Below are 13,119 nucleotides of genomic sequence, written 5' to 3'. Positions count from 1 at the left end.
TCACTAGAACAGAATAGTTCAGTTGGAAGAAACCTACAATCACCTGGTTCAACTGCAATTCATAAAACGGGGACACCATCACCTCACCTTAGTGGAGTTCTAAGTATTTATTATCGTTAATCATTTGCGAGGACCTCATAAAGGAGCACAACAGAAAACCTAGGAAATAAACTCATACTCAAAATAACATGTGGCTTCCATTCAGTTAAAAAAAGTGCCACATACTGATCAGCACAGACTTAAATGAAATATTAATGTGTACAGGCCCACTGAATGACACCCAGGGGTGTAACTACATAAAAAATTACAACTTCTACACAGAGTTGCATGTTTAATCTTCGTTCTAGTATTCACTGACTGTAAAATGTACCACATAGCCACATACCACCATTTTCTTCTTATTTTTAATTCACTTGCTTGAACAACACTCTTTTTATACATGGACACACTTGTACATAACAATGTCTGAAGGAGGTTTAATCGACCCCTGGTTTCATTCCTGTACCAACCCAAGGGATGGCCATGAAAGGATACGGCTCCAACCAACCGGAACTCAGAATAGTTATCGCACTTAAAGCTGCTGAACCAGTGGCAGTGAGAGTCCTTGTGGTAGGTGAACATGCCTGGGGAACAGCCAGAGATGTTCATTGGCAGCATGAGAAGGAAGAGGCAAAGGTGGCAGGTGACAAACAAGTACATACGGCCTTATCTCCACTTGAATATTTGCTAAACCATCTACTTCAGAGGCTGCTACACCTCTCTTCCTATTTTGGAACAGGAATATCATATTCCAGTTACAACCAAACAATATATTAAGCTAAATAGAAGAAACTTATTCTTAAATCCAAACACACAAATGCAAACATACACTTGCCTAAATTCCAGAAAGCTTCCAAGGGCAGAGGAGTGTCAGGGTTTCAATAGCTTGCAGAGCTTTTGCTTATTCTTGTGAGCTTGTCAGTAGGTCTAACAAGTCACTAGCACTTCTAGAAAACTCTCAGTTTTCTCCTCAGAAGAGAAATGGAAACAACCCTTTCAAAGGTCTGATTCCATTTCAGTTATAACAGATTTAAATTATCCTTGCCCTACTCCATAAAACAGCCAATGGTCTTCTCCCATCTGCCTAGAGGTAAATCATGATCTGCCTCTGCATAAGGATTATCAATTAGTAATGCTCTGCCTAATACTGGATTTATGAAGAATTCACACGCATTGCTGTTTTGATAATTTAAAGTGAATAAGTTTTCACATTGTACTTCAGAACGTTTGAGGACTCACCGTAATCTGGGTGAAAAATCTGGCGAATCAGCAGAAGAAACCACTCTTTTGTCAGGCCACCCATATCAAGACCAGCTTCCCCTACAAATGTGACTTTCAACTTCTTTTTCAGATCTGCTCTCTTCCTTGCTAGCTGTTGCAGAACAGGTAGGGAAGAAGAAAAAGGAGATTTTACCATAATATCACTATCTCTAGCCACAGAGGACATGGCTTTGTCTCAGCTGCTTTTGCTTTGTTTAAACTAGTAATTTGTGTCATCTCCTACTAATAGGTCAAGACTGTATTAAAACAGTGATTGAACTGTAGAAGTGAGATGGACCTATGTAAGTTTTTGCATACACAGAAGATATTTTGCCAGGAATAAATGACAGATTAAAAAAAAAATTAGACATCCTTTGAAGATATTTAGAAATCAGGAGATAGCTAAGACTGTCAATATTGGGACACTGCTCTATTCAGCACAAGATACCAGCCAGCAAGCACATGCTGTGCTATTTTGCCGTGTTTTCAGATAAACTGTATAGCTATTTATTCCTCAGCCAACCTTCTATGGACCCGATTCTACAGAGAGGGGAAAGGAGGAGCTGTTTCTTCCTGGATTTCTTACCCCCATTCAGCTGTTAGGAATTTAACATTGGTTCAAGCAATCTAGTTCCTTCAGTGCGATGATAAAGTTTCATTTATTTCTTAATATCTGAAATGCTGTAGATTAAAATTTATTTTCCAATCTCCATTGTAAAACACACAGGTGTGAAGTGCTGCTTTCAACATTCTGTGCTAGCCCAGTTTTGTTCCAGGCTGAAGTCAATGGACCAAATATTTTAAAGTATCCTACTGTTTATCTCTGTCTCATAGAACAGTTTAATCACCAGTACCTTCTCTAAGAAATAGAACAAAATAAAATTTGCACTTAGCTATTGAAGAAAATCCACAACAGCTTTGAAACTACAGATTATGCAGATTAATTTGTTCATTGTCTATAGATCTGTCTATAGATATGTGACTAACACAGAGAGGGCAGACAAGAATAATAGAATATTTTACTCTTACTGCAATTAAGTAATTCACTATGGACACAAGGCAATCAGGCATCCATGCCCCAGTAGGAGTCAATGGGGACAGTGACAAATTGGATGCTGAAGTGCCTTGAATGATCTGGGCCTCATTCAGCTGAAAGAAAAATCTATAGAACACAGTGGCTGTTCATATTTTAAAAAAATACCATACCGCATGCTGATAAATTCTTTCCATTTAAGGTATAAAACCCAGACTTACATCTGCATTTTAGAACCAGTTTCCTTCCCAGCTCCTAATTTACTAACTCGGAGCAGGCACACCAGGAATTCTTGTCATGTAGTTTGTGCAGTGAAAACCACAACACACTGTCTTTAAATGCTGGCTTTCCAAGTTAATGAAAGTTTCAACATTCTTCCGAAATGTTATTGTATTCACTTTTGTCACAGCTTACTTAAGAATTTCCAACAAAGCTGCTGAAATAAATGATAGTGTGATACAGAGCATTAGTTTGCCACATGTTGTGGTTTTCATTCGTTCCTGAAACATTTCACCATATGTGTAATTTCTTTTAAATATTTTTTTTGGCAGTTTTTTGTTTGTTTTGTTTACTCTAATGCTACAGTAGATCTAGTTAGTTAGCTGTCAAAGAATGAACTTAATTAACGCTTAACACCTGCAGTTTGAACTTGAATCCCCTCAAGCTGAAAAAAGTACCTTTTGACGCCCTTGTACAGTCAAGCCCGTTGATCTGTAAAAGCTGAATATAGAACATCTAAAACCTCTTATTCATAAAAAATAAATTTTTAGCAGTAAATGGCACTATCAAAACCCTATTTGTTCACAGGCAGTTATTTACATGCTTCCTAGACAGCCTGTTTCATTGAAAAAGAAAACCAGAATATTAAAACTGCATACATTTTATAAAGACTAAAATTCCTATTTGCCGTTGTGAAAATATGGCTACATGCTCTACGTTATATTTCTTTTGTTATTCATGTTAATTGAAAACATTCTACCACTGGGATTAGCTAATAAAGAAATATTCTGTATATCATCTCCCAGTGGGATACCTGCAATGTAAAGAAATTACAATTAATGATAAAGTGCTATTAAGAAAAAAAGAGAAACAAACTATAACTTAGAAATCGTCTTAGTCAGGTTTCAGGTTTTTTTGTGTATGAAGAAAGCTATTTTCTATGACAAAGCAAGCAGTAGATGTATTGCCATTCAGGAATAAACACATTTATATTTAATTTAAAAAAAAATATCTCTAAGTGGGGTAAGACTGGCACATTATCAAGAGACATAACAACAAAAAGCTTAAAGGCACAATCAGAAGAGAGTGAATGCTACATAAAAATGCTGTTCTTGAAGTATTCCATTTTATTCCAGGCCAAAACCCTCTGCATTTGAAATTCCAATGATCAACTTCTGCTTCAGTTCCTTCTTGTTCTTGTAAGGAGGGAGACAAAGCTGGTTGAAGCAGGTGTGGGCCACAGGTAACCTGAAGTGATTGAAGAAAAAAAACCCCAAACAAGCCCATTTAATACCACCACAACAGGGGCAGAACACTGCCAACCACCCACATGTGTTTAACTAAACCGCCCTTGGAGAGGAATCCCTGTGAAGGGAACACTTATCCTGGTGCTGTTGCAGGGAAGGAAATTCCTCTTAGGTGCAATGCCCCTCCTCTGCCCTTTCTGCTTTTGTTAAGTTGGAAACATTTCCTTCTAGGTTTTGCAAGCTCCAAGGTATCACATGACTTCAAAACCAGTTTTTCTCTAAACACAAGTATTTTTAGAAATAATTCAGAAAAACTACTTACCAATTAGTGGATGTTTCACTCTTTGAAATCTTAAAATTCAAGTCAGCCATTCCTCCCACAGGTACTCTATCGCTTCCTGTAGCAAAGTGGAGCAGCTTCTTCTGAAGGTCAAGAGAAAATCCAAGTACTACATCCCAAAAGTATCTATGTTCAGTGCAGAGGGAGAAGAAAACGGTGTAAGATGCAATATCATGACAAAACAGTATGAGCATGATAATACAACTTCAAGTACTACATGATAAGTGTCATTTACTGGTGTTTAATTAATGTAATATATAGGACATCAGCAGTATTCCAATACCCAAGGTTAAATAAACTCCTAAAGACCTGAAAAGTCTTGTTAAATGATGCCCAAACCCACTTTTCTATAAAAATATAATTGCTCTACTCACTAATATAAATGTCCTTAGTTTTAAAACTGAATACCTTCAACTCCTGCCTAGCAAAATCTGAGTCTTTATTATCCAATCCTCTGAAAATGCTTTTTCTCTTCCAATTCTACTTGATACTATCTCCATTTCAATCTGATCGTAACCTTTTAAAAGTATTCAGCAACACATTATGCCATTCAGGATCCAATTCTTCCTACTTACAGTAATTTAATAGTGCCTTTGCCTGATTTGGAAATCAGTTTTAAAAACTTCAATCATTCTCAGATTATCCTTGAAGAGATTACTCCCAACAGCCTGCCATTTGATGATGTTTTTAAACTCAGTCATTCGAATAAAAACAACAAAGCCCACCGGATAGTAAGGTCAGTTTTCTGGTAGCCCTCGTACTGGGTGCTTCGCTGTAACGCAGACATGTCCAGCTCCGGGCTGCCACACACCAGGATTTCAACCTCCTCTGGACGAAGCAGCTGCCAAGAATCAAGGAGAAAAGATTTAATTTTTTTTAAAGATGAGAAATGATGCCACTAGAGTCAGATTAAATTTTCCTTTTGGCATTACAGAAAAATTAACAGAATATCATTTAGTGTAAATCTGTAACTTAGTTACAGACTGCTTTATAGAAAAATGAATTCCTCAGTCCTTTGAAGAATCTCTTACTACTGTTAATAGTAAAAAGCAAAGTACTGTATAGCATCATATTTCAGCATATTTCTTTTGTTCTTCCCTTATTTTCTGGTCTTACATTTATTACACTGACTTGCTCGTTATTTGATTAGATCACAAACGGATCAGGAAAAAGATTAAGTTTGTCTGTATGGAATTTCGAGGTAGGGACCTGGTCCCAATTTTGGTTACAACAACTTAATTTACAGTGTAGAGTCCCAGTGTAGGCTGATGAGCAGCAGCAACTGACAGCCCCTGACTCAGACCAAGTCAAATTGAGGGGCTTTATCTGTTTTCAGTAGAACGCCACAGAAAACAGTCCATTACCTGCTCATTTTCTTCTTATATTGCATTAATCAACTCCATTGATCAACCAGGACTATTCATGAATCCTAAAGATTGCCCAGCTTAATTTAATTTAGATAAATCACTGTCACATATTTGTAAGAGAAGAGTCCCATTTCATTTCCTTCTTACCAGTAACGCATACGAAGCGCAGACACTGTGAAACCCGTAATAGAAAGCTGCAAATTGTTTGTAGATTGATTTGTTGAGAAGAAAATCAACGTAGAGCTGCACATATTCTGGTAAAGGAACACATTTTATTTTGTTACATCATAATAATTTCAAATAATCTCTCAGATTGTACTGAATTAAGGGAAATAAATGGGTTTCATTGTAGATACTATTAAATTGGTAGGTACACCAGAAAGGACTACAGTCATTTCATTTTCACGCTTTGTTAATGAAAACCTTAGCTTATAAGAAGGAAAAAAGGACAAACTTAAATCTGCCAAATATATGTAGTTAATATGTACTGAAGTACCTTTCCTGTTCTGATTTGTGACTGGAATTTTATCTCCATTTGGCTTTAAGTTGTAAGATTTTATAACACCAAATTCTTCCTGAAAAACCTGGAGAAGAGGAGTCAAAGTCAGTACTGGAAAATAAATTCATACACTCACAAACTATAAAGCTTAGATTTATTATTTCATGTATTTCCTCTGTCTCTCTCTTTAGCACACACTGTAATTCTGAGGGGTTCTTAAAAGTTAAATATTACAATTTTCAACAAATTGCTCAAGAAATTGGTATTTAAAGTAGAAAAACTGACCCTGTTACACAGTGGCATATCGAACTGACCTGCAGGTCCACAGCTAGAGAGTTTTTTCATATAAAAGAACAATTTAGGAGCATCAGATATAATTAAGATGGTATTTATTCCCCTGCAGCTCACCTAGGAACTCCAAAGTACCCGCTTTACAAAAATTCTCACATGGTCTGACAATAAGGTAATTCAAAGTTGAGGAAGAAAAGGTCAATACTAGTCCCACACACCCCCATAGAGCAGCCTGAAATGTTACTAACTAGTGTGTGTGCTGTGAGACAATGGCTAAATGAAAAGGCCTTTCTTGATGGAAGTAGCAGCTGGAGGTGCAGGTCAGGCTGCAGTTCCAGGGAGAGTTCCTGGATGAAGTCTATAAAACAACCCAAGTGAGCCCTGACTAGTCTGGGCTAGACACAAAAGGGGCTGTTTTGCAGCCAGGGGAATCCCACAGACCCGGTCACCCACTGAAGGTGACGGTGTCCCAGCAAGCAAAGGGCTGGAACACCCCAGCACCTGGAGTTTCAGAGCAAGCTCTGACCCCTGGGCTGTTATATTCCCAACAACCAGCAATCCACTGCAGAAACACTGGAAAAAAAAATATATGACCAAACAAGTTTGAGAATCACTTATAACCGTATATTTTATGACCTGGAAGGTTGAGTAAAAATCCTCTTCGACGTTGCCTTCGTAGGAGAGAAGTTCACTCAGTCCGTGGGCCAGTTCCTACAATGCGAGTAAAAACTCTAGTGAATTTACAAACCTGAGCATGGAGCTTTCAAGGACGTGCCAGAGTCATTCCTATACAGAAAGTATCTTGGAAAAAGCTGCATATTCAAAATGCACACACAAATTAAAATTCAATGCTTAATTAATGTGTGTCTGTATACATATTTCTTTATTTTTATTTCAGTATAAACTGCTACATTCTTCCTTTTACTACTGAAAGTGTCTAGAATGCTCATATCCGATTTTGGTATCCTACCTTCAAGTAAATCACAAAAAATTCTGCTATGCTAGAAAACACAGGGAATTTCTCTTTTCAACAGAAGGAGACTTTACCAGCCTGTGCTGAAAAAGGCTGTTTTCAAGCAGTTTATACTTAACAAACATAATACTTACGGGCATAATCTGAAACAGGTCATCTAATGTGACATCACAGATGCCTACGAGCGCGTTGTGGTCACAGGGAACAATGGGGGGACTCAGCAATTTCTTGTAGCAGCAGGGTGGGAAGCGGATATCCAGGGTGATGCTGTTGTACACAGCAAGGCCCATCAGCTGGACATGCCAAACGTTAAGGGCAAACCCCACGCAGCGTTATTACAGTTAATATTTTAAGTAACTTGGTAAAAATATTTTAAGATTTTATTCAGCATACTCTAATAGATGTTAAACAAATAGAAAAAATGGAATTTGTTTAATTTTTTTTGGACTGACAATTATAAATGCAGTTTGGTATTACAGCTCAATAGTAGTTAAAATGGTTAAATGCATTTGCAGAATACTTGAGGATCTTCATCATAATATTCTATATAAGCATTTCTAGAATAATTTGTTCCAAAGTATTATTATAAAAAAAGTTTTTAGAGATAACTGTAGAAATATATCTTTTAATCCAAAAATTCTAGAGAGCTCAATATAGGCATTTTTCTTTTAATTAAATCTAAAAGCATGAAGCCAAATCTGCACCAGCACTACAGCTCATCAGTTGGCACATATAAGTGTGTCTTGTAAAACTATTTGAAATTATTCCATAAATTAGGAGAATCTGGTTCACGGTTCAGCTTCTCACTAGAATAGAATAGTTCAGTTGGAAGAAACCTACAACAATCACCTGGTTCAACTGCAATTCATAAAATGGGGACACCATCACCTCATCTTAGTGGAGTTATAAGTATTTATTATCATTAATAATTTCCCTGAGAACCTCATACAGGAGCACAACAGAAAACCTAGGAAATAAACTCATACTCAAAATAACATGTGGCTTCCATTCAGTTAAAAAAAGTGCCACATACTGATCAGCACAGACTTAAATGAAATATTAATGTGTACAGGCCCACTGAATGACACCCAGGGGTGTAACTACATAAAAAATTACAACTTCTACACAGAGTTGCATGTTTAATCTTCGTTCTAGTATTCACTGACTGTAAAATGTACCACATAGCCACATATCACCATTTTCTTCTTATTTTTAGTTCACTTGCTTGAACAACACTCTTTCTATACATGAACACACTTGTACATAACAATGTCTGAAGGAGGTTTAATCGACCCCTGGTTTCATTCCTGTACCAACCCAAGGGATGGCCATGAAAGGATACGGCTCCAACCAACCGGAACTCAGAATAGTTATCGCACTTAAAGCTGCTGAACCAGTGGCAGTGAGAGTCCTTGTGGTAGGTGAACATGCCTGGGGAACAGCCAGAGATGTTCATTGGCAGCATGAGAAGGAAGAGGCAACGGTGGCAGGTGACAAACAAGTACATACAGCCTTATCTCCACTTGAATATTTGCTAAACTGTCTACTTCAGAGGCTGCTCCACCTCTCTTCCTATTTTGGAACAGGAATATCATATTCCAGTTACAACTAAACAATATATTAAGCTAAATAGAAGAAACTTATTCTTAAATCCAAACACGCAAATGCAAACATACACTTGCCTAAATTCCAGAAAGCTTCCAAGGGCAGAGGAGTGTCAGGGTTTCAATAGCTTGCAGAGCTTTTGCTTATTCTTGTGAGCTTGTCAGTAGGTCTAACAAGTCACTAGCACTTCTAGAAAACTCTCAGTTTTCTCCTCAGAAGAGAAATGGAAACAACCCTTTCAAAGGTCTGATTCCATTTCAGTTATAACAGATTTAAATTATCCTTGCCCTACTCCATAAAACAGCCAATGGTCTTCTCCCATCTGCCTAGAGGTAAATCATGATCTGCCTCTGCATAAGGATTATCAATTAGTAATGCTCTGCCTAATACTGGATTTATGAAGAATTCACACGCATTGCTGTTTTGATAATTTAAAGTGAATAAGTTTTCACATTGTACTTCAGAACGTTTGAGGACTCACCGTAATCTGGGTGAAAAATCTGGCGAATCAGCAGAAGAAACCACTCTTTTGTCAGGCCACCCATATCAAGACCAGCTTCCCCTACAAATGTGACTCTCAACTTCTTTTTCCGATCTGCTCTCTTCCTTGCTAGCTGTTGCAGAACAGGTAGGGAAGAAGAAAAAGGAGATTTTACCATAATATCACTATCTCTAGCCACAGAGGACATGGCTTTGTCTCAGCTGCTTTTGCTTTGTTTAAACTAGTAATTTGTGTCATCTCCTACTAATAGGTCAAGACTGTATTAAAACAGTGATTGAACTGTAGAAGTGAGATGGACCTATGTAAGTTTTTGCATACACAGAAGATATTTTGCCAGGAATAAATGACAGATTAAAAAAAAATTAGACATCCTTTGAAGATATTTAGAAATCAGGAGATAGCTAAGACTGTCAATATTGGGACACTGCTCTATTCAGCACAAGATACCAGCCAGCAAGCACATGCTGTTCTGTAAAACTGATTTTTAGGCAATGGTACCAAGCTCTTTTTCTTTCTTTGTCCTAAGAGGCAGCATTTCACCCAGGTATGTGAAAGACCTGCAAGGAATTAAGACTACAGCCTTTCACAATTAGCAGTGATCTTCTGGATCAAGTCCCTGTAAAATTTGTCTTTAAATCACTAATTACTGGCCAGCTCCAGAGACAGTGTTGAAACCAGTCAGGGGGATGCATGTGAAAATGATTTCTAGGTCGCTAGCTGCTCAAGTAAGTTCCTGTTGCTCAAGTTTTATAACTATAGGTATTTGTATTACTTGACACAAACCTTTTATTAGCTGCAGTGATTTTCCTTTGCAAACTGATTTTTAAAATCTGAAATGCAAATAATACATCTTTCCCCCACCTCCCATTCCCCACACCTTGAGACTACAGATGATAGAATGCATTCTTACTCATCCCTGAGAGGGGTAGAAGAAAACATAAGAAATAAATAGGAGAATATTTCAGCTATCAGAGGTCTGGAAACTGCTCTTGGTTACTTCAGTGTGGTAAAAACCACAAGCCTGACAGCGCTCAAGAGAAAGGAGAATTACCACTGCCAGTTCTGTCTTGGCCATGACAGTCAAGCTTTAATTCAGCAAAAAGAAGTTTAAACTTATGTTTTCTGAACACGAGCAATCAGAGTTAGTTTGGATTGGTTTTCACCACTTCAAATTGTTTTTCAATACCATCAGGCTGTTTTTAGTGGTGAGAAAGAGTAGGGAACTAGATTTCATTAAATAATGTTAATTAGCAAGGATCAGTGGATACTGAAGAATTGCCTACTTTAATGGATATACCTGTTTCATTTCTAAAACTGGAAAAAATCATATTCAAGACAGTGAAAAATTAGTTAAATCAAGACAAGAACTTAAGGATAGCCTAGAATAATTCTTATAGGGCAAGTAAGTTAGTGCAAGAAAAGAATAAAAATATTCCAAGAATTAGAACAGAACAAACTCATCAGCGATTAGTCACGTACTATTCATGCTCCTACCACGGAACCAAGTCCCACATAACCTGGCAATTATGCACTGTCTTCTTCAGACTAAAGCCACAGACACAAATACATACCATGGGACATGCCAACATGTATGTTTCTTATGCATTTAACTGTGGAGCAGTATGAAGGTGAAAAATAAATTTCAGAAGGTCTACCCTAAACCATTCTGCAGCACTGCCACTGTGACAGTAATGAAGTTGTTTTTATTTAGTATTATACAGGTACATTCCCAATCTCTTGGTACAGGAAGATTTAACTATGACTTATCAACTCAAATCTAAGTGCAGTAGCTATTCACAGCAACACACCATTTAATTAAATTTTTTTGTTACCTCATCAAGTGAGTCACTAACAAGGTGCGTCCTCCTCACTTTCACATTTAGGAACAACATATTCATGTCAGGTTTCTGTCTGCGAGAGACTTTATCCACAAGGCTTTGCTATGTGAATGAAAAACAAACATCATACATGCAGTGTCCTCATTTACAAACCAAACTGCTATGCTTGTTAAATGTAAAAGTCCTTATTATCTCGCCTTAATGACATTACCCTAATATGACAGCTGCTTCAGTAGCTTCTAAGACATGGAAAGCAATTTATTTTGACTGCAGATGGCATTTATACCAGATTTGAACTAACTTATCAGGAGAGCAGAACCACCAGACACCTGAAGACAGAGGCAGAGAAAGCCCCTCCTGAAACAGAGGCTGCCCACCAGCAGCAGGACTCATGAACATGCAGATGCATCTTGGTCTTCCTGTGACAATGTATCTTCACAGAATAAAACAGGAAGCAGTCCAAAATTCTCATGGAAATTTTCTTCCTTAAATTATCTTGTTAATTTAACATGCTAGCACATTATACTGGTTTCTCAAGAGAAAAAAAATAGATTACTATAACTCTTTCTCCCTAACACTGGTATTTTTAAGCATCCTGAAACTAAGCACATTAAGAAGTTGCAGTCTAGCAAAAACTTGTAAAACACCAGTGGATGAGACACAAACATTTGTCACTGACTTACCCGTGCAATACTTATCATCTGCTGTTCTGAGTCCCTTTGAATAATAACTTTTTTTGCCGCTATAGAAATAATAAATGGGTATTGACAGAAAGAAAACCTAAAAAGAGAAAAGATAAAAACATATCCCTTTTAGCATCTAGCATATTATTTTCTTTTTTAAGAATACAGGAGTGAATCTTCGCATTATCATCCAGTAACTAACTTCCCTCCACTGACAGCAATTTGTGAATAGCTGCTGGGTTTTTTGAGGTTTATACACAGGCACAATTCAGCAGAATAAGCTGCTATTTTCAAACACTACTAGAAATTGTAATTAGTAATAAAAGTTACCCTCAAAGCTCTTTTAAATTTTTTTTTTCATTATGAATAGACTTGCTAAACAGTCATCTGCTTTACATACTAACTTTTAATTGCTACACTGAATTAGAAAAAAAAAATAATATCTTAAATACAAGACAGACAGCACTGAGTGCAGCATTCTCACATCCACAGTAGCAACATTTCTGGTTCGCCTTATCTGCTGCAGAATTGATTTTCAAAGGCACTGATTTTCCACAGGTCCTTCAGATTTAGCCCAGGGTTACAAGTGCTTAGGAATTCTAAAATACCACAGTCATATTCCACTGCAATCAAATAATACAAACAATTTTGAAAAGCTTCAGAAACCATCAAGGTAAAAGATTTTTTTGTTGTTACTGGTTACTTTGGTAATTTTTTGGTTGATTTTAGCTTATGCATCACCTAGCAGAAGTTTAAATTGAAATACCCAGAGCTCCAGAGTCTACGTGTGCATCTTCAACCCACACCTCATGTACAGCCCAAATCCTGCCTCTGAGAAGCTCTGGTTTCTAACAGCTTTAAGAAAGAGAGGAAAATGAGGAAAAGTATTGTCTCTTGGAAATCCTAAGGGTATGTATACCATATATATAGACACTATAGATACACTATGCTTAAGATAGATATACATAGCGTAGCTATGGTGCTCTGAAACACTATTGAAAAAGTAACACCCAGTTACTCCTCTTACCTGTGAGAATTTCCATAACATTGCCAGTTATGATATTCTTCCATAAGATCAATATGATCAAGTGTAGAGTTATAGAAATCCGTATATGCAATAATAGGAGGACTGACCAGACTATTTGCAGCATCTACAAAGAAAACACAAAAGTCTTTTAAAAGAACACTGTTCGGATGTGACAGGTCTGTTTTCTTTCTAGGCA

At 37.2% G+C, this 13,119-nt stretch overlaps 1 protein-coding gene across 1 annotated transcript in view; it reads right to left on the bottom strand.

Moving 5' to 3' along the window:
- Nucleotides 1–1,774: 1,774 nt before the first annotated feature.
- Nucleotides 1,775–13,119, bottom strand: part of HECTD2 (HECT domain containing E3 ubiquitin protein ligase 2) — a 29,917-nt gene continuing 18,572 nt past the window's right edge. Inside the window, exons 11-22 of the mRNA XM_014965581.1 lie at nucleotides 12,924–13,047; nucleotides 11,897–11,993; nucleotides 11,208–11,315; nucleotides 9,355–9,487; nucleotides 8,611–8,699; nucleotides 7,403–7,561; nucleotides 6,932–7,006; nucleotides 6,002–6,089; nucleotides 5,653–5,759; nucleotides 4,864–4,979; nucleotides 4,121–4,264; nucleotides 1,775–3,799 (exon numbers count right to left, since the gene is read on the bottom strand). Coding sequence (XP_014821067.1) covers nucleotides 3,679–3,799; nucleotides 4,121–4,264; nucleotides 4,864–4,979; nucleotides 5,653–5,759; nucleotides 6,002–6,089; nucleotides 6,932–7,006; nucleotides 7,403–7,561; nucleotides 8,611–8,699; nucleotides 9,355–9,487; nucleotides 11,208–11,315; nucleotides 11,897–11,993; nucleotides 12,924–13,047 — 1,361 coding nt within the window. The 3' untranslated portion in view covers nucleotides 1,775–3,678. The remainder of the gene's footprint in view (nucleotides 3,800–4,120; nucleotides 4,265–4,863; nucleotides 4,980–5,652; nucleotides 5,760–6,001; nucleotides 6,090–6,931; nucleotides 7,007–7,402; nucleotides 7,562–8,610; nucleotides 8,700–9,354; nucleotides 9,488–11,207; nucleotides 11,316–11,896; nucleotides 11,994–12,923; nucleotides 13,048–13,119) is intronic.

The sequence above is a fragment of the Calidris pugnax genome, unplaced genomic scaffold (assembly GCF_001431845.1).
Source record: "Calidris pugnax isolate Ruff unplaced genomic scaffold, ASM143184v1 scaffold64, whole genome shotgun sequence".
Taxonomy (NCBI): Eukaryota; Metazoa; Chordata; class Aves; order Charadriiformes; family Scolopacidae; genus Calidris; species Calidris pugnax.
The sequence above is the reverse complement of the archived record's forward strand: the minus strand, read 5'-3'. Positions and strand labels throughout refer to the sequence as shown.